Below are 18,972 nucleotides of genomic sequence, written 5' to 3'. Positions count from 1 at the left end.
CAGTAACCTCCACAGCACCATGCCCCCTTAACAGTGACTTATAACCGTGTTATATGGCTACGTTATTATGGAAACCTGGTGTAAAACTGTGGGTATGTCAGCAGGGCAAAGACTGAAGGACTTGCGATCTTCTATTGGCTAATAGGGGTCATATGACTGTGTGTATGTCAGTTAGGATATGAGAGGAGCTGCGAGTTTCTATTGGCTAATATGGATCATGTGACAGTGCCATATTTGCATTATTTGGAAACATCTCAAAAACGGTAGGTTCTAGGGAGCTGAGAGCTTTATGAAAACCTTCCCAGACACCTGATGTACATTTGTGCCAAATTTGGTGTCCAATGGTTCAGGGGTTTGGATGCGTATAGAGGACAGACAGGCAAACAGACATTGATTTTTATAATATAGATAGTATAATTTATTAAAATTTATTAATAAAAAATCCAGTGTATTCATAGAAAAAAATTACTTTGGTATTCAGAGGGATAAAAAGAATTGAGCAAACTGATACATACATTTTTATTACTCTCTTGCAGGACAAGATACAATACTAATAATGTGATAACACATTCTAAAAGAAACAGACAAATATGAAAGGCCATTCAGAGCTTGAAATTTACAGTTCCAAAGCCTACAGCTTGAATAGTGACAACTTTGTGTTTTTCTTTGTGAGAATTGATATGAATGCCGATTTGGATCTACACTGTCTCTGTAGGAATGATGGATTTGCAGAAAAGAGAACAGGAAGGATTGTAATGAGATCACAAGACATCACAGAATAAAGCTGTCTTCAACTTATTAAAACATGTAAAATTCTTTCATAGATTTTACAGGAAAAAAAAATGCAATCCTAAGAGGTGATGAAACACACGGTACTGGAAATATCCTGAGATATCTTGCTTTTCAATCCTATATTCCCAAACAAATTAAAATCTTAACTCAATTTTAGACAAATTTTTGATAGAATTCCCTCTTACTAGGATGAGAAAATGGGAAAAGGATCTGGGGGACATCCCTAAGGAACAGTGGGAAGATATATTGGATGCAGTCCCGAGAGTGTCTGTAAGTGAACAGGGCAAGTTGTCACAACTGTTTATCATCCACAGAGTCTACAAAACTCCAGAGTTTTTACGGAAAATTGGGATTAGAACTGATGACAATTGTCCAAAATGTATGGCGGAAGGTGCAGATCTGTTTCATATGCTTTGGTCTTGTCCAGTGCTAAGTAGATATTGGGACGAGGTGTTGACTTTGATTAATCGTAACCTGGAGCTGAGGGTGCAGAAGGACCCAAAGATATGTGTGCTGGGATATGTGAAGGAGATTGGTGGGGGAGAGGCGGTCAAGGTGGCAGTTGGGAGACTGCTGTATGTGGCCAGGAAGTTGATTGCCTTTAGGTGGATCCAGGGGAGTCCGCCAACTGTGGATGAATTTGTGAGAAAGGTGCATGATATGTTAACGTTAGAGAGGGGAGTGTTTGTTAGGAGGGGATGTCCTCTGAAGTTTGAAAAGTTGTGGAATGAATGGTTGTCTCACACTCATGTTGTAATATAAAAGGTCTTGAAAATTCATGCTCTGATTTGGGGGGGGGGGGGGGGGTTGGGGGAGGGGGGGGGGGAGTTGTTGGGGTTTTAACAGTCAAATAACTCTGTAAATGTTTTGTCTTTATCTTGGTATATTCATTATGTACAATGACTGTGGAAGATGTATCAAATATATGGACATATGATAATGTTTTATACAATTTTGTGTATTTGAGATGTGGAGGGGAGAAAATATCAGAAAAATTGTGACGCAAATTGTCTTGTGATATGCCAACTTTATTTGAACAATAAAAAACGATTTGATTGAAAAAAAAATCTTAACTCAATGCCAAACTCTTACCTCTTCCCTATATACATAGTAGTCAGGAAGCTAAGGTTTGGGTTTCCTTCCAGCAGAGTTTTGCCACTAAGGGCCTGTTCACATTTAGGTTTTTTTCCCCATGGAATTTTGCCATGGCACAAAGAATAAAAAAAGAAAAAAAAGAAAAAAAAAAAAAAAAAACGGCGGAGCACAAGGTTTAGACACCACCACTTTTGAAAAAGTTTGAACAGTCAAAGGGTCTCATGTAAATTTATCTTTACAACTTTGTAGGTGTCAAGTACTTGTAGAACTCAGGAGGGAAGAACAGAGGTTGCTAGTGACTTTCTTTCCTTTACTGGCTAACCTGTGGCTCTAATAAGGTTCAAACAGAACCAATTTTACTTCAAAGTCACTGCTAAATTAAACTAAAACTACTTGGCACCTCCATGTCCAATCTGAAGAGTAGGGTCAGCTATAGCAGAAACAGAGGATGTTTAGGGAAAAAAAAAAAAAAACTTTAAAAGGGTTTTCCGGTTATAATTTTTATACTGTTGATGGGCATGGTCACATGCACTGCTCTAGCCAATGACTGGCTTCAGCGATGATGTGGCTACAAGCAGTACGTCACCACTGCAGCCAGGGATTGGCTGGAGAAGTGCATGTGACCATGCCCAGGCACCACCAGATGTAAACACTGGCACTGCGCAGGTAAGTATTAATCTTCTGTTTCAGCAGGAAAGCTGGAGACACTTGCTTAAAAATCATTATAACTGGTAAGCTCCTTTAAAAAGGACGCTGACATAGACTTCTCACAGACACCTACAGTACAGGGGAATCTCTTTCTGGCTGTGCTTTATTGTAAAATCATAACTGTGAAGGAATAGGTCTTTTTTGGGTTCCCTAATGTCTTCCATGGACAAGTTATTCCCCTTTTCACCTGTGCTGCGAAATGCATTTCTCTCAGAAGCAGTGGGCATTCTCCTTTCTATGGAAGTCTTCCAATACTATACAGGCAGTGACTTCCCTTACTTTCCACTGTTTTCATCTAGGGAGCATACACAGCAGAGGAGGAGAGTGAGAACACACTTACAGAAAGACAGGATGCTTTTCTGCTTTTGAACAGCTGTGAAGAGACAGTGCTTCTATTAGGACTTATGAACCATCATCAACCAACTTCGATAGCAGTCTCCTACCTCTCTTTGTTGGCGAAGGACTTTGCCCATCGACTGCAAATTAGACCCCTAGTAGCCAGGTCTTTACAGCTTGTTTTCAGGGGGAGTCATACAGGTTTTAAATGAGGTAAATTAGACATTTTTTAATAACACAATTCTCTATTGAATTAAATAGTGTGAAAGTACAGTGACTAATATCTTTCTCTCCTTGATCCTATATGGTATCATACTGGGGGAAAATGTGAGAAATAATTATACTGTATATGTCCCATGAGATCATCTGCTTTCATCACAAACTTCAGATCAGACCCGTCTTTGGCTATAAGCCAACTGGTTGCTAATCTATTATCGATAGTTGTAGCAAGAGGACTTCCTCTGCAAACATGTTCACCTCAATTTTTCAAAAAGAGATTTCAAACCATATCATAAATAATACAGTATAGTTGATAGTTTTGATGATTAAAAAGAAACCCAATAAAAAGCTTGATGACTTTGAGTTTGCACAGTAACTCAAAGATTATGGGTTATAAAAATGTAGTGCAGATAAACAGTGGTCATGGCTAAAGAACCAATCTCAGCAATATGTTCTTCCAGGAGTACAAATAGCTTTAATCTGATTGCTGTTCTTAGCATTTAGATTATGCCTTTTTTTTCTTTTTTGAATTATGTGTCTTTAGATGCCTGAGCATGTAGTTATACGTTAGAAAACGTTTCCCACATTTTGGACAAGAGTATGGCTTCTCCCCTGTATGGAGCATTGTATGTTCATTTAGGCTTGTGCTGCGTGTAAAACTTTTTCCACATTCAGAACAACAGTATGGCTTCTCACCAGTATGAGTTTTCTGATGTCTAAACAGGTCAGAGGGGAACCGAAAACACTTGTCACATTCTTCACACTTAAAACGTGATTCTCCTGTGTGGATCATCTCATGGTGAGTGAGCTGGGAACTTCGATGAAAACATTTTCCACATTCTGGACACTTATAGGGTTTCTCCCCTGTGTGGATTCGAAGATGTTTCACAAGATGTGACTGGTAGATGAAGTGTTTGCCACACTCGGTACATGGCAGTGTTTGTCCTGTATGAAATCTTTGATGGGCAACAAGGTGTGACTTATACCTGAAGGTCTTGTCACACTCTGAGCAAGGGAAGGGTTTCTCACCAGTGTGAACTCTGTAATGGGCCTGAAGGTTCCCAGTACTGAGAAAATATTTCCCACATTCTGAACATTTGTAAGGCTTCTCTCCTGTGTGGACTTTCATATGACTCTCAAGGCAGGTGTTGTTAGTGAAAATCTTATCACATTCTGAACATGTGAAGATTTTTGACAAAGTATGTATCCTCAGGTGAATATCAAGTGCACTCTTGTTTGAAAAACAACTACTACACTCTAAACAAGAAAATCGCCTTTTTTGTGTGTTCTTACATCTCTTATCTAATAGACATTTTCTGCAGTATTTTTTGCTTCCACTAGAGTCAGAAGTCTCCATGTGTCCAATGTCAGTTCTTTTAAGAGGTTTTTCACATTTACAGCAAATAACTGGTGTTTGTTCTCTGTAGTTACTTTTACATTTATGTTTTCCAATATTTGGTTGATTATGACAAGATTTTGTTGAGTTCCCCACTTGGTATGATGAGTTGTGTGTCAATACACAAGAGCTCTCTGAATGTTGAAGACATTCGAGTGGCATTTCTTCTATTAAATCTAGGAAACATGATGTATCTGTAGGTAAGAAATAAATAGGTATGAGTAGTGTAAGCAAGACAGACACCTATTAACCTCATTACAAGATATAAGAATTAGTACCACGTTCTTAACTTTGGGCATCACTCCATAATTTACACTCATTATGCTGTAAAATGCCTTTTAAAGGGTTATTCCGATCTCAGACATTGGGGGCATATTGCTAGAATATGCCCCCAATGTCTGGTAGGTGCGAGTCCCACCTCTGGGGCCCGCATCTATACTTAGAACAAAGCACGCAAAGTCCAGGACCATTCATTCTTATGGGAGTGCCAAAAATAGCCAAGCATGTCAGAAGTCCCATTGAAATTAATAAAAAAAAAATTAGAGGTGGGACAACGAATCAGTCGAATTCACGAATCTTGTTGGATTCGAGGGATTCGTGGACTCTAATCCCGACCTCATTTACTAAATTCGAATCCATGACAGCAGGGACCAATGCAGTCCCTATATTCTAATGCACCGGCCCGCTCACTGTAGTATGATCTTATGATCTAACCTGCATTGTTAAGATATAATAATCCATCTGTATTACTTACATTACAACATTAAGTTCTGTAGCAGAAAGGAGGGAGGAGGCAGGCCGGGAGGGTGGCGCGTCACTCATTACGTCACGTGCCTGCGCCGCCCACTTTATGAATGAAGCAGACGACATGGGCGCGTGACGTAGTGAGTGACGCGCCGCCCGCCCGTCCTGCCTCCTCCCTGCTACGGAACTTAATGTTGTAATGTAAGTAATACAGATGGATTATTATATCTTAACAATGCAGGTTAGATCATAAGATTATACTACAGTGAGTGGGGCCGGTGCATTTGTAAATAGGGACTGCACCAGTACCCGCTGTCATTCCTAATCCAGATGCCAGCCCCCAGCCCCTGTATTGGGGGTCATTCACACTGCAGGGACCCTGTTGGGGGGGGGGGGGGGGGGATCTGTGGATAGCACATAGCATAAGATTCTATATATGTGTCATCCACAGATCCCCCCCCCCATCACAGTGCCATCCAGAGATCCCCCATAACAGTGCCACCCACAGATTCCCCCCCCATAACAGTGCCATCCACAGTTCCCCCCCATAACAGTGCCATCCACAGATCCCTCCCATAACAGTGCCATCCACAGATCCCCCCCCAAATAACAGTGCCATCCACAGATTCCCCCCCCCCCCCCAATAACAGTGCCAACCACAGATCCCCCTCCTCCCATAAGTGTTTGGATCACTTTGTTTTTTACACAATTCTTATGTACAGGATTCGTAGGATTCGAGATTCGAGAACCTTTTCAGATTCGGATTTGAAAAAAATTGGTCCCACCTCTAAAAAAAAAATAATAAAGTGAAAAAAGTGATCAAAAAAGTAATATACACTCCAAAATGGTATAGATTACATTGTGCCATACCCTCCATGATTCTTTAATCTTCTTGTTTATTGTACGGCAAGTAGCGTTTGAAATAAGTCATATTGGACCGAAACACCACACAACACATATTGATTGGCTGCAAATAAAACTCAAATAAGAAGATGCACTGATTTCACCTAATCCAAGGAGTGCTGAAGTTACTTTGTTAACTATCTAAGGTATACAGTTATACAGAGATCTGATGATCTATATTTCTCCCCCTGCCCCTGTATGCTGTCAGCGCATTCGACACCGGCTACCCCCTTCCTCATGCATGCTAGCTGAGATCATGGTCTGTTGAAAGGGGTGCTGCTTGAACCTTTTATATCTCAGGCTGCACAGCAGCTTGAGATATAAGTCAGAACTTTTTATATATAGGACTAATATGGTACTAGCTGCAATACAACCTGAAATACAGGCTTTAGCAATGTGTCCCAGTGAGAGCTGTATATAATGTATAATGTATCCAGAAAGCACCGTACTTTTGGTCTTGTTCTAAAGCTTATATTGTCTATGCAGCCTGAGATATACCAGGTTAACGCAGCTCCCCCGTCCCATTCAGCTGGTTTTTCTCTCAGCCAGCGTGCAGGAGGAGGGGGGCAGTGGAAAATGTGCTCACAACCTGCAAGGACAGGAGGAGAGGTATAGATCCTCATCTTCCTGTATAACTGCACTTGACCCCAGAGGGAGGGTAATAGGGACTTTATGTTTTCAATAGCCCCACCAATGAGAGAGCAATACTTGCTTACATACGGAAGTTTTTTTTCCCCAGAAAATGAGTGAGAAGATATGCACTTGCTCCTCTAATCACCCCTCTGCACCTAATTAGGCAATTTATTGAGACCATGACCCAGTCATTAACCAGCATCCATATGAACCTCAAATAAGTCACAAATGCTTGCGCCACACAGAAACAGCAATAAAGTTTCCATTTTACTCTGTCAATATCCTGTCTATACCTGATCTGTAGAGTAAAATATGCACACAGATTCTCCAGTGTTACCCATTACACACTAGTGTAATAGTGATAACGATTGATTCTAACTAGAGAGGAACCTAAGACATTCCTCAATAAGAAAAAACATTTTCACTTACTGTCCCCATAAATGATTTGTTTTTTATTATGGTAATTAAAAACAAACAAAAAAAACTGTATTCGGCCACAATACAAGTTTTATTTTTTTTGTGTGTGCCCATATTATAGAGCATTTATGGCTAACCTCCAGCACTCCAGCTGTGGTAAAACTACGACTCCCAGCATGCTCCATTCATTTCTGTGGAGTTCTGAGAACAGCCAAGCAAGTGTACATGTTAAGAGTTGTAGTTTTACCACCGCTGGAGTGCCGGAGGTTAGCCATCACTGTAAGGCCTCATGCACACGACCGTTGTGTGCACCCGTGGCCGTTGTGCCGTTTTCCATTTTTTTTCGCGGACCCATTGACTTTCAATGGGTCCGTGGAAAAATCGGAAAATGCACCGTTTTGCAGCCGCATCCGTGATCCGTGTTTCCTGGCCGTGAAAAAAATATGACCTGTCCTATTTTTTTCACGGCCAACGGTTCACGGACCCATTCAAGTCAATGGGTCCGTGAAAGAACACGGATGCACACAAGATTGGCATCCGTGTCCGTGATCCGTGGCCGTAGGTTCGTTTTTATACAGACGGATCCGAAGATCCGTCTGCATAAAAGCTTTTTCAAAGCTGAGTTTTCACTTCGTGAAAACTCAGAACCGACAATATATTCTAACACAGAAGCGTTCCCATGGTGATGGGGACGCTTCTAGTTAGAATACACTACAAACTGTGTACAAGACTGCCCCCTGCTGCCTGGCAGCACCCGATCTCTTACAGGGGGCCGTGATCAGCACAATTAACCCCTTCAGGTGCCGCACCTGAAGGGGTTAATTGTGCTGATCACGGCCCCCTGTAAGAGATCAGGGCTGCCAGGCAGCAGGGGGCAGACCCTCCCCAGTTTGAATATCATTGGTGGCCAGTGCGGCCCCCCCCCCTCTATTGTAATAATAGGTTGGTGGCCAGTGCGGCCCCCCCCTCCCTCTATTGTAATAATTCGTTGGTGGCACAGTGTGCGCCCCCCCCCCCCCCCCCTCCCTCCCTCCCTCTATTGTAATAATTCGTTGGTGGCACAGTGTGCGCCCCCCATCGGCCCCCCTCCCTCTATAGCATTAACAACATTGGTGGCCAGTGTGCGTCCTCCCATCTCCACCCCCCCCCCCATCATTGGTGGCAGCGGAGTTCCGATCGGAGTCCCAGTTTAATCGCTGGGGCTCCGATCGGTAACCATGGCAACCAGGACGCTACTACAATGGTTACTTAGCAATAGTACAATAGTAGAAGATTCATACTTACCGGCTGCTGCGATGTTCGTGTCCGGCCGGGAGCTCCACCTACTGGTAAGTGACAGGTCTGTGCGGCGCATTGCTAAATGAACTGTCACTTACCAGTAGGAGGAGCTCCCGGCCGGAAGCAGACATCGCAGCTCCCAGGTAAGTATGAATCTTTTACTATTGTACTATTGCTAGTAACCCGCTGCCACCAATGATCGGGGGGGGGGGGGGGGGGCAGCCCTGCCTGGCAGCCCTGATCTCTTACAGGGGGATATGATAGTACAATTAACCCCTTCAGGTGCGGCACCTGAGGGGTTAATTGTGCTGATCACGGCCCCCTGTAAGAGATCGGATGCTGCTAGGCAGCAGGGGGCAGTCATGTACACAGTTTGTAGTATATTCTAACTAGAAGCGTCCCCATCACCATGGGAACGCCTCTGTGTTAGAATATACTGTCGGAAATGAGGTTTCACGATCTAACTCATATCCGACAGTATATTCTAACATAGAGGCGTTCCCATGGTGATGGGGACGCTTCAAGTTAAAATATACCATCGGATTGGAGAAAACTCCGATCCGATGGTATAAAAGGGACTCCAGACTTTACATTGAAAGTCAATGGGGACGGATCCGTTTGAAATGGCACCATATTGTGTCAACGTCAAACGGATCCGTCCCCATTGACTTGCATTGTAATTCAGGACGGATCCGTTTGGCTCCGCACGGCCAGGCGGACACCAAAACGACTTTTTTTTCATGTCCGTGGATCCTCCAAAAATCAAGGAAGACCCACGGATGAAAAAACGGTCACGGATCACGGACCTACGGACCCCGTTTTTGCAGACCGTGAAAAAAAACGTCCGTGTGCATGAGGCCTTATAGAGGCAACACCCGGACCTCCAGCAGTTCATCAGAACCAGAGTTATGGTGCTCTAATTACAATTCTGATGAACTGCAGGAGGTTCAGCTGTTGTGTTCATAATAAAGAAGCAAGATAACCTTAGTTAACACATTACTGTATATTAGATTTAGGAATTTATCATTACAGTTTGTATACGGGAATGGAGAATTCTATACTATACTACAATACTTGCATGCAAAAGTTGGTTTGTGCATTCCTGCATTTCTTTAACACATACAGCATTGAATGGAGACATGTGGGATATATGAACTCCTCACATTGCAAATTTGAATTTTCACCCAATTTTTGCACACAATGACTGCATGGAGGTGGATATCAAAATTAAGTTGTATATTTACACATGGTGCGCTGTGCACTCTCAGAATAAATTTTTTTTTTGTTCCCTACCATAAAATCCTTTTCTCTTCCGTTCACTGGGGGACACATGAGAGACCAGGGTATTGTCTGGAGTAGCCGGGGTAAGAGAGGGAGAGGAGGAAACACATAAGGAAAGCTGAATTGACCTTACAGAATGACCAAAACATCTACCTTTAGGGCTAGAGGGTTGTGAGACCATGCGATAAAGGCGTTCAATTTTTGGAAGAAGCAAGAGGCCACCAGGTCCACATCTGGTTGAACCCAACAATTCCAAATGGCATGAAAAACTTGTGGATGAAGTGCCACCTTGCTGAGAAAGTTGGCAATTCAGTTGTTGAAGCTTGGGACAATGCTGGGACGCGTGCCTCTGCCCATGGGGAGATGAGCTCTGAGTGCCTCCCTGGTAACTGATTTATGTCACTGCTCAGACTCAGACAGGGACACTATCTAGGAGACTGGATCAATGGTGCAAAGATAACTGAATTGCCCTCAGTTTAAAAACATTAATGAGATGCCTCTTTGGGAGACCAGATCCCCTTCACTGTGAGGAAATAGAGAACCATTCCATACCCTCAGAGGCTGGCATCCATTATGGCTACAACCTATGAAAGGTTAATGAAGGAGCAGCCTATTGTCAGCAAGGGAGACGATAGTCAACAGAGGAGGCGGCAATGTACAGAGGCTGCGAGACAGATCTGACAACACAGAGAGAATGCAGACTTGTCCCATCTAGTCAGGATTGCATTTTGAAGGGCATGGGCATGGAACTAAACATAAGGAACGGCTCCATAACAGCCACCATGAAGCCCAGAACCTGCATGCAAAGACAAATTAGACACTGATGAGAAGAACAAATCAGGTGGACACTGCTGCTCAAGTGGGAAAGCGTCTTGGAGGAAGGAGGACTTCGGCCTGACAAGTGTCCAAGCCTATCCCAAAGATAATTCTTTGAGAGGGAATCAGGTTGGCTTTGGGAAAGTTAATAAGCCACCTTAAGTGATGCAGAGTATCCATGACAAAAAATAGGCCAGGTTCGAGGCTCGAGAGGGAGCCTTGACTAAGATGTTGTGTAAGTATGGAATTGTGACAAGTCCCCTCAAATGCAAAAGGGCCATTATGGAAAAGATTTTGTTGAAAACTCTTGGGGCCGTCTCCAAGCTAAAAGAAAGGACCACAAATTGGAAGTGGAGGGGACCTAGGTAACTGACACCGATAGGGATGTGTGGGTATGCATCCCTGATATCGACTAAGGACAGAAACTCCCCGAGTTCCATGTATGCAGTCAGTGTTTTGTGTGGACAAATTTGTTGAGGAAGATGCATCTGCCATTGTCAGAGTAGTATGTTTAGCCAGGTTGGAAACCAATCAGGGGATCTATGAAGGGGGGGGAAAGAGGTATAGGTCCAGACATTTTGGCATAGAAAAGTGTCGGTTGGGGAATTCTACTCCTTGGACAGAGAGAAATCAAAATCTGTGTGGTTCAGTAAAACTTTGGAGAGCACTGGATAGAACGCTCTTCTTGGGTGAAAGAGGATTTAGTTTCCTTGAGTTGCAGGGTCTCAACTGTGTAAATTTGGCTATAAAGCATAGAGAAGAACGTGTTGTGTAACAGATACCTTGCCCTCTGAATGGTCCATTTCTCTAGAGGATGCATCACACAGATATTCCCTCAAGGGGGTGGAGATGTGAAGGAGCCTAGAGACACAAAGTGAGTGGATGAACTATAAGGTCTGGGTCTTTTCCTAGGACAACCATGCTGGGACCCTTTGGGAAGGTCCTCAGAGTCTGATGAGGACCCTGAAGGACAGAGTGGCATGAGGCCCAGCATCTCCACAGTGGCCTCGTTAGTAAGGAAAACGTCCTGTACTATTTTAGTGAGGCAACAAGCTCAATAGGTGTCAAGTGATAACAGAGCTGCAGGGGCCATGTGGGCAGCATGTCGAAGAGGCGCAGGGGAGGTAAGACAAGCTATGCAGAGGGGTTCTGATTGGCTGCACTGAAATTTAGTGCGACAAGAAGAACAAGCTAAATGTATGACCAAAGGGACCCCTCTTTAGAGGCTTATTTCTGTGTTCTGACATGGCGAGTAACCTGCTATCCCTTAAGGAAGGCTAGAAGTTCTTCCCTGGTCTGTAGTGGTGCCACCACAAGAATAAAGAGGAGTAGCTGCATAATCCCTCTGAGAAGATGCAGGCCGCGTGGAAGGAGCACCGATGTACCGACTGATTGTCATGGAGTAGCTGATGAACTCCCTATGAGTGTACAGCGAGTGGAGGATAAAGAGGTAGAGTCACAAAGAACTCACAACGGGTAGTAAGGAGAAGCAGGACAACCAGGGATAAAGCTCTGCCCTGGAGTTGCAGCTTAGCTGAAGCCAGCGCCAGGGCCTAGATTACTGCCAGTGGCCCCGAAAGCTGTTCATGCTCTGGGCACCAGCAAAAGTGAGAGCTAGATATCAGAGGACTACAAAAAGATGGAGCAGAAATTGCATGGCCCGAGGAAATTTCTCCCAGGCATGTGGGGAAAAAAACCAAAAACAACTTCCACTTTTTCTTTTCATCTCCATATTCAGATTCCCATAACTTTTTATATATTAAATCTATGGAGCTGTTTGCGGGCTCATATTTTGCGGGGTAATCTGCACTTTTTGTTGATACCATTTTGGTGTGCGTTACATTTTTTCGGGAGGTGAAGTGACAAAAAATTGGTGAATTGGCCGTTTTGATTATTTTTCCATTTAGTTGCTCACTGTAGAGGATAAATAGGTCTATATTTTAATAGTGTGGGCATTTTGTGAAGCGGAGATATATATATATATATATATATATATATATATATATATATATATACACACATACATACATACATACATACATATATATATATATATATATATATATATATACACACACACACACACACACACCGTATTTGTGCCCCATAAGACACACTTTTTTTTCTCCCCCAAAGTGGGGAGGGAACGTCATTGCGTCTTATGGGGCAAATACTAATGAGCACTTCCATTTAGGAAGCGCTCATTAGTACCAGAGGTCTGGGAAGCGGTGAATGCAGCGCTCCCCGGGCTCTTTACTCACCGCTTCCTGGTCCTGTGCGCGTCGGGACACAGTACAGCTGACGGCAGGAAGAAAAAAAGAGAGCTGGAGTTGAGCAGTGGTGGCGCCCTGAGCAGGAGAGGTAAGTGGATTTTTTATTTTATTTGCTCTGAGGTTGGGGGCTGATATGAGGTTTTGGGGCCTGATCTGTGGCATGGGGGCCTGATTTGTGGCATGGGGGCCTGATTTGTAGCATGGGGGCCTGATCTGAGGTCTGATTAGAGGTAATTCAACTTGGGGTCTGAGCTGAGGTCTGATTGAGGGTCTGATCTGAGGTCTTATTAACATTGAGTGTGTGATCTGAGGTCTGATTGAGGGTTTGATTGTTTTATTTTTTTGAGTCACCCTAGGTTCATTAGATAAGATTGCTTCTCCAATACATTGCAATGGATTACCACTCCAATGCATTGCAGATTCACTATGTTCCAACGGAGCCCTGCCACTTCCAGGGCTCCACAGAAACTACAGCTATAAAAGCCTTTGTTTCTTCAGAGAGTTTTTTCCTGCATGGGGAAGCTATTGAAGCCCCAGGAGAGCATCATTCCCAAGGATCCCGCTTCAGATGCTGTGTTCCCAAATAACCATGGCATCTGAGCAGATAAATGTCTGCGATTGGCATTATTGCACATCGCAGACATTAGCCCCAAGTGTCTGCTGTTTAAAACAGCACTAACCACCATGTTATCATATTTCCATAATAAATCAGTGCGTGCACATATATTTTTAGTAAACGGGGCATATCAGTGGCATGCATTTTGAAATTGGGAATGTTCCTGCCACACACCAGATCAATGACTGGCTAATACCTTCTGACATTGCCGGACGGTAACAGAATTCCAGACGGCCCCATTAACGATAGTAGAGTCTGGTGGAGATCTGGCCACTACCTGGCAAATATGCCGGGATTCGGCAATAAAATAAAAATAAAAAACACTGCATTGTCTGGCAGAATCCTGGCATTCAATGCCGGAACAGCCTGCTGGTAGGCTTCTTTCACATATGCAGTACAGCCTAAGACGTGAGGAGGACAGAGAGGATGTAGAACTGCACAAACTGCTTGATTACTGGGACAGCACAGCTCACAGTATATTTTTTTATCAGGAATTCTATAGCAGTTACTTTCCCCTATAATTACCTTATGGTTATAACCCCTGTTCTAGTATTGAGGACTAGATCCTAAATTCTGAAATGTTGTTTACTTACCATAGGACTCAACCATTTCATTCTCCATCAGGATGCCCTTATAGAGATACTTGTGTTGTTCTATATAATCCCACTCCTCCATGGAGAAGCATACATTGATGTCTTCATATCTAATCCAAGTCTGACACACAAAGATACAGTCATTACACAGACACATTATACCTTGTGCTACTGTATAATTTCCCAGCAGTGCTCACCTCTCCATTCAGCAGCTCAATGATCCTGTTGGTAAGATCCAGGATTTTTCCATCATTCTTTTTCTCTTGCATCAGTGATGGGGGTGATGATTCTGTGATCAATCCTGACACACGATCCGTGCCACTGGGTGTGGTGTGATTACCATGATTCCAAATTAGTATATATTTCTATATAATATAACAACACATACTATAAGAAAGTATAAAAGAGGGCTGTGCCATATTTAAATGTTATCCCCTATTCACAGAATAAGAATCTGTTCACTGGGTAAGGCTGACCGCTGAGACCTCTTAATTCTGAGAATGGGGGTCCATTTCCCCATCCTAATGGAGTGTCAGGTCAAGCATGAGCCCTGACGCTTCATTTATTCTCTATGGGACTGCCAGAGATCCCCACCTATCAGATAGTTATCCCTATCCTAGAGATAGGCAATGAGTTTTAAAGAAAGCACAACCCGTTTAATCAATTCAATATCCCATATTGGCTTGCAAATCATCTACTAATGGTCCAAAATAATCCACTACACAAAACCATTTATAGAGATGTTCCAAAGGGATAACATTTTTTAAATAAAGTGGCAGAATGAGTTTAAAAAGTGAAGTATAATTTGCATTCACTAGTCCCTTGTTGCAGTTCTGATGCATTAGTGCAGGGATCCATTTAAAGAGCCCACCGTGACATGGTGAATCGACCTAGGCATTTTGTTCAAGATGTATACAAAGCGCCTCGTGTTCATAATTATACATTATGTTGAGAGGCAATAGATAAATGTGTCGCATAAGGATCTGGGGTCCATGTCGCTTTCTATATAGTTGTTGCAGAAATTAATAAGGATTATTAGGGTCCATTCAGACGAAGTGCCCCATGCCCATGCTGTTATGCACCGGCACCACGCGTGTGAACTCAGTTTGCAGACGGAAGCGCTTCCAATACGGGTCTCCGTTCTGCAAATGATGGGACATGTCCTATCTGTTTCCGTATCTTGCGGATCACGGACCCATTCAAGTCACGGAGTGCACACGGCCGGTGCCCGTATATTGCAGACCCGCAATTTGCGGGCCGCAATATGGGCATGGAGCCCTCACGGTTGTCTGAATGGACCCTTATTTAAAGCCTCTTTATTCATCCGATCTGGAGAACATATTGGACGGTTCCTCACCTCTTTAGTCAGAAGTTGAATGATTTCTTTAGTGAGATGCAGAATCTTCTCAGTCTCACCATTCCTATCTTGATGTACAATCTTTGAGTCACTTATCTTCTCTGATGATGTATTATGTAAGATTTTATTATCATGGTCACCTTACCACAGAAAAAGATAATATCAATATCTATTGTTGTATACAGATCTCCACATAAGTAGTGATGTAGCTAAGAGTACGTCAGACCCCGAAACCGTTTACATCCATTTACAATGTACCCCAAAGAATTAGGTGCTTACTTATATATTTAAGGTGAATTGTATTCTCCACCAGGACGTCCTCATACAGATCCTTGTGTTCTTCTACATACTCCCACTCCTCCATGGTAAAAAAGACTGTGATGTCCTCATATCTTATAGGAATCTGACACACACAAGGATACAGTCATCATCCAGACATCTCCAAAGGTGTAGTTATCTAATAAGCCAGCAGTGCTTACCTCTCTAGTCAGAAGCTGAATGATCTTTCTAGTGAGGCCTAGGATCTTCTCATCATTCTTCCTCTCTTGTATACAAGATGAAGTGGGGTTATCAGACCCTTTCACTCCTGCAGACATTGTGAGACAGCCATGGCGTCTTAATGAGTCCCCAAAAATCTTCAAGAGGACATAACCCTAAAAAGTTGTAGACTTATATTGAATATTACATCATTTCCCAATCCAAGCCAAGCAGAAATAAAGATAATAGGGGTCACTAATTAAGTGATATAAACCAGTTTTCAGGCGTATATCTGTTGCAGATTGCGGCGCAAAGGTTATATACGACTTTTCCTTGCTCACGTCAGGTCTAAAAATGGAGCGTGGCATTGGCAGGGAAGGGGGCTGTCAGACCAATCACATTCGCCTGTTTTAGGCGTAGAAAATGTTCTAAATCTATGCCAGCAAGGGAGCTGGAGTAGATTTAGACTGGTGGTGGATGCGCCTCTACATAATTTTGGTGGATCCACCGCCAGGGCAGGGGTTATTAAGACTACCGTCTAAAACGACGGTCTTAATAAATTACCCTTATTGTCTGTTTGTGTATAACAGTTGCACCCGTAGAAGAAGTTGTTTGGCCTTGAAGCAAGCAACCCCTGTGGTCCTCCCCTGTCCCTCTGAATGTAAAAAATAAAAACCCACTCAACTGTTCGCAGACCTGCCATTGCTCTGTTCCCAGTGCCTGCAGGACCAGGAATCGGCTTGGTCACGAGACCGCTGTGGCCAATCACAAGACTCAGCGATCACAGCAGCTTGAATTCCACCTAACATAGTAACATTGTAATGCTGAAAAGAAGACATCTGTCCATCCATAGAAATCAAAAAAGAAAGTGATCCAGCACCGGACAATTCTGTCGTTGCAACGTCTTTATTTTTCACATGCACATGGAACAATACATATAGTGGACATCTCCTCCCTCCTACTCCAATTCGGTTGACATGTTTCGAACACTACGGTTCTTAATCATAGCCTCATGAACCATAGTGTTCGAAACATGTCAACCGAACTGCAGTAGGAGGGAGGAGATGTCCACCGTATGTATTGTTCCATGTGCATGTGAAAAATAAAGACGTTGCAATGACAGAATTGTCCGGTGCTGGATCACTTTCTTCTTTGATTTCTATGCATGCCGGAGTTTGCCTTGGCTCGTACTGCGCACGGAGGACATGAGGTAAGCTGGACTTACTAGTTGCTCATCTGTCCATCCAGTTCAGCCTCTTATCCTCCAAGTTTATCCAGAGGAAGGCAAAAAAAACTTGTGAGGTAGAAGCCAGTTTTCCTAATTTTAGGGGAAAAAATTCCATCCCGACTCCAATCAGGCAAATCAGAATAACTCCCTGGATCAACAACCCATTTCTAGTAGCTATAGCCTGTAATATGATTACGCTCCACAAATACATCCAGGCCCCTCTTGAACTCTAAGTGAATTCACCATCACCTCCTCCTCAGGCAGAGAGTTCCATAGTCTCACTGCTTTTACCGTAAAGAATCCTCTTCTATGTTTGTGTACAAACCTTCTTTCCTCGGCCTGCAGAGGATGTCCCCTCGTCACAGTCACAGCCCTGGGGATAAATAGATGATGGGAGAGATCTTTGTACTGACCCCTGATATATTTATAAATAGTTATGTTATTCGATCTCCCCTTAGTCGTCTTTTTTCTTAATTGAATAACCCTAATTTTGATAATCTTTCAGGGTACTGTAGTCCTCCCATTCCAGTTATTACTTTAGTTGCCCTCCTCTGAACCCCCTCCAGCTCTGCTATGTCTGCCTTGTTCAGAGGAGCCCAGAACTATACACAGTACTCCATATGTGGTCTGACTAGTGATTTGTAAAGTGGTAGGACTATGTTCTCATCACGGCATCTATGCCCCTATTGATGCAACAGGCAGACAATGGGCCCCTACACAGGGGAAGGGGGGAGTATACTTATTTAAAATATAACTTTTAATATGGTCTAGAAAATACAGAATAATAAGACTCACTATACAATGTAGACATACATACACAAATAGGACCAACTTAATGGTGCCTAGCTGGTATAGACGAAAAATTCTGCTCCGCCCGTAAAGACGCAAACAGTCTTACCAGACCCTTTGTAGATACTGGGAAAGGTCCTTGGTGACAGGAGGCAGGAGACACTCGGTGTATGCCATGCGGGAGTAAGTGCATCTGTATAGCCGGGTAGATGGAGCAACAGGACTGGTCCTATGTAGCCCTATCAAGGTAAAGGGGGCTATTATGCTTCTAGCTATCTACACGGAGCACTCGCCTTAGAAAAGGCGACCCCGTCCGGTAGCCTGTCCCTGTATTGGACCTGAACCCTAGAACTACAGACAATTTACCAGTGATGCAAAAAAAAATGCTTCCAATGGTCTCCCGACGTGGCATGTTTCTGTCCGTGACTCTTCAGGGGAATGACTGCAGGAAGGTGACAGATGGATAGCCACAGGTATCTGACCTGAGGCTGGGTAAACACTGGAGAAGGGGACAAGCTGTAAAAGCTTGTGCTCTGCTATCCCAGAGTGGGATGCAGTGTTGCACAGGAGGGGTAGTCGTGTGCTGGACGGTCCGGGGGATACAATAATCCCTAATAGAGGAGACCCTTCTGGTTAGGGGTAACAACGTAATTAACCAGCCACAATAGTATACCTAGGTAGTGGGTTTTAAATAATCGCGCTCCATCCCCGTCGCCCCTCCTCCTCACTGACGTCATCGGTGCGCGACGCCATCCTGGAGCGCCGCCGCCCGCCCGGTCACGTGACCCAGGCATCAGGGAAACCTGAGCCAAGGCATCGTATACAAGGCAGGGAGCGGACGCAGCCAGTGACGTCACACGCCAGCGGCACCACGTGGGATGGGCGGGATCGCGCCAGGAGATGGGCGGAATTCAAGATCACTCAGCCAATGTTAAATGGTCTGGTGATCACATGGGACGCATAGTGTATGCTTCTCCGTAGTAACACTGAGAATAATAAAGCCTTAAATCGGCTAATGGCA

The 18,972-nt window shown here is 43.6% G+C and overlaps 2 protein-coding genes across 2 annotated transcripts in view; both read right to left on the bottom strand.

Annotated features, from left to right (window-relative positions):
* LOC121006072 (zinc finger protein 287-like) overlaps nucleotides 1–18,972 on the bottom strand; it is a 519,245-nt gene that overhangs the window by 418,786 nt on the left and 81,487 nt on the right. The gene's annotated exons all lie outside the window — the stretch shown is intronic.
* LOC121006076 (zinc finger protein 2-like) lies at nucleotides 3,517–16,133 on the bottom strand. Its single transcript, XM_040438974.1, has 6 exons — nucleotides 15,937–16,133; nucleotides 15,737–15,860; nucleotides 15,458–15,597; nucleotides 14,298–14,465; nucleotides 14,101–14,221; nucleotides 3,517–4,740 (listed from the first exon to the last, which is right to left on the bottom strand). The coding sequence occupies exons 1-6, from the start codon at nucleotides 16,051–16,053 to the stop codon at nucleotides 3,656–3,658; spliced, it is 1,755 nt and encodes a 584-aa protein (XP_040294908.1). The 5' UTR covers nucleotides 16,054–16,133; the 3' UTR covers nucleotides 3,517–3,655.

The sequence above is a fragment of the Bufo bufo genome, chromosome 6 (genome assembly GCF_905171765.1).
Source record: "Bufo bufo chromosome 6, aBufBuf1.1, whole genome shotgun sequence".
NCBI classification, from domain to species: domain Eukaryota; kingdom Metazoa; phylum Chordata; class Amphibia; order Anura; family Bufonidae; genus Bufo; species Bufo bufo.
This window is presented reverse-complemented; position numbering and strand designations above follow the sequence as displayed.

What these genes read in the sequence shown, in the direction of transcription:
- LOC121006076 (XM_040438974.1), bottom strand. Translation starts at nt 16,053, where the DNA reads ATGTCTGCAGGAGTGAAAGGGTCTGATAACCCCACTTCATCTTGTATA. An exon ending in TTCAGCTTCTGACTAGAGAG is followed by an intron (nt 15,861 to 15,936) that starts GTAAGCACTGCT and finishes TGTGTGTGTCAG; the next exon opens with ATTCCTATAAGATATGAGGA. An exon ending in TGAAATGGTTGAGTCCTATG is followed by an intron (nt 4,741 to 14,100) that starts GTAAGTAAACAA and finishes TCTTACCTACAG; the next exon opens with ATACATCATGTTTCCTAGAT.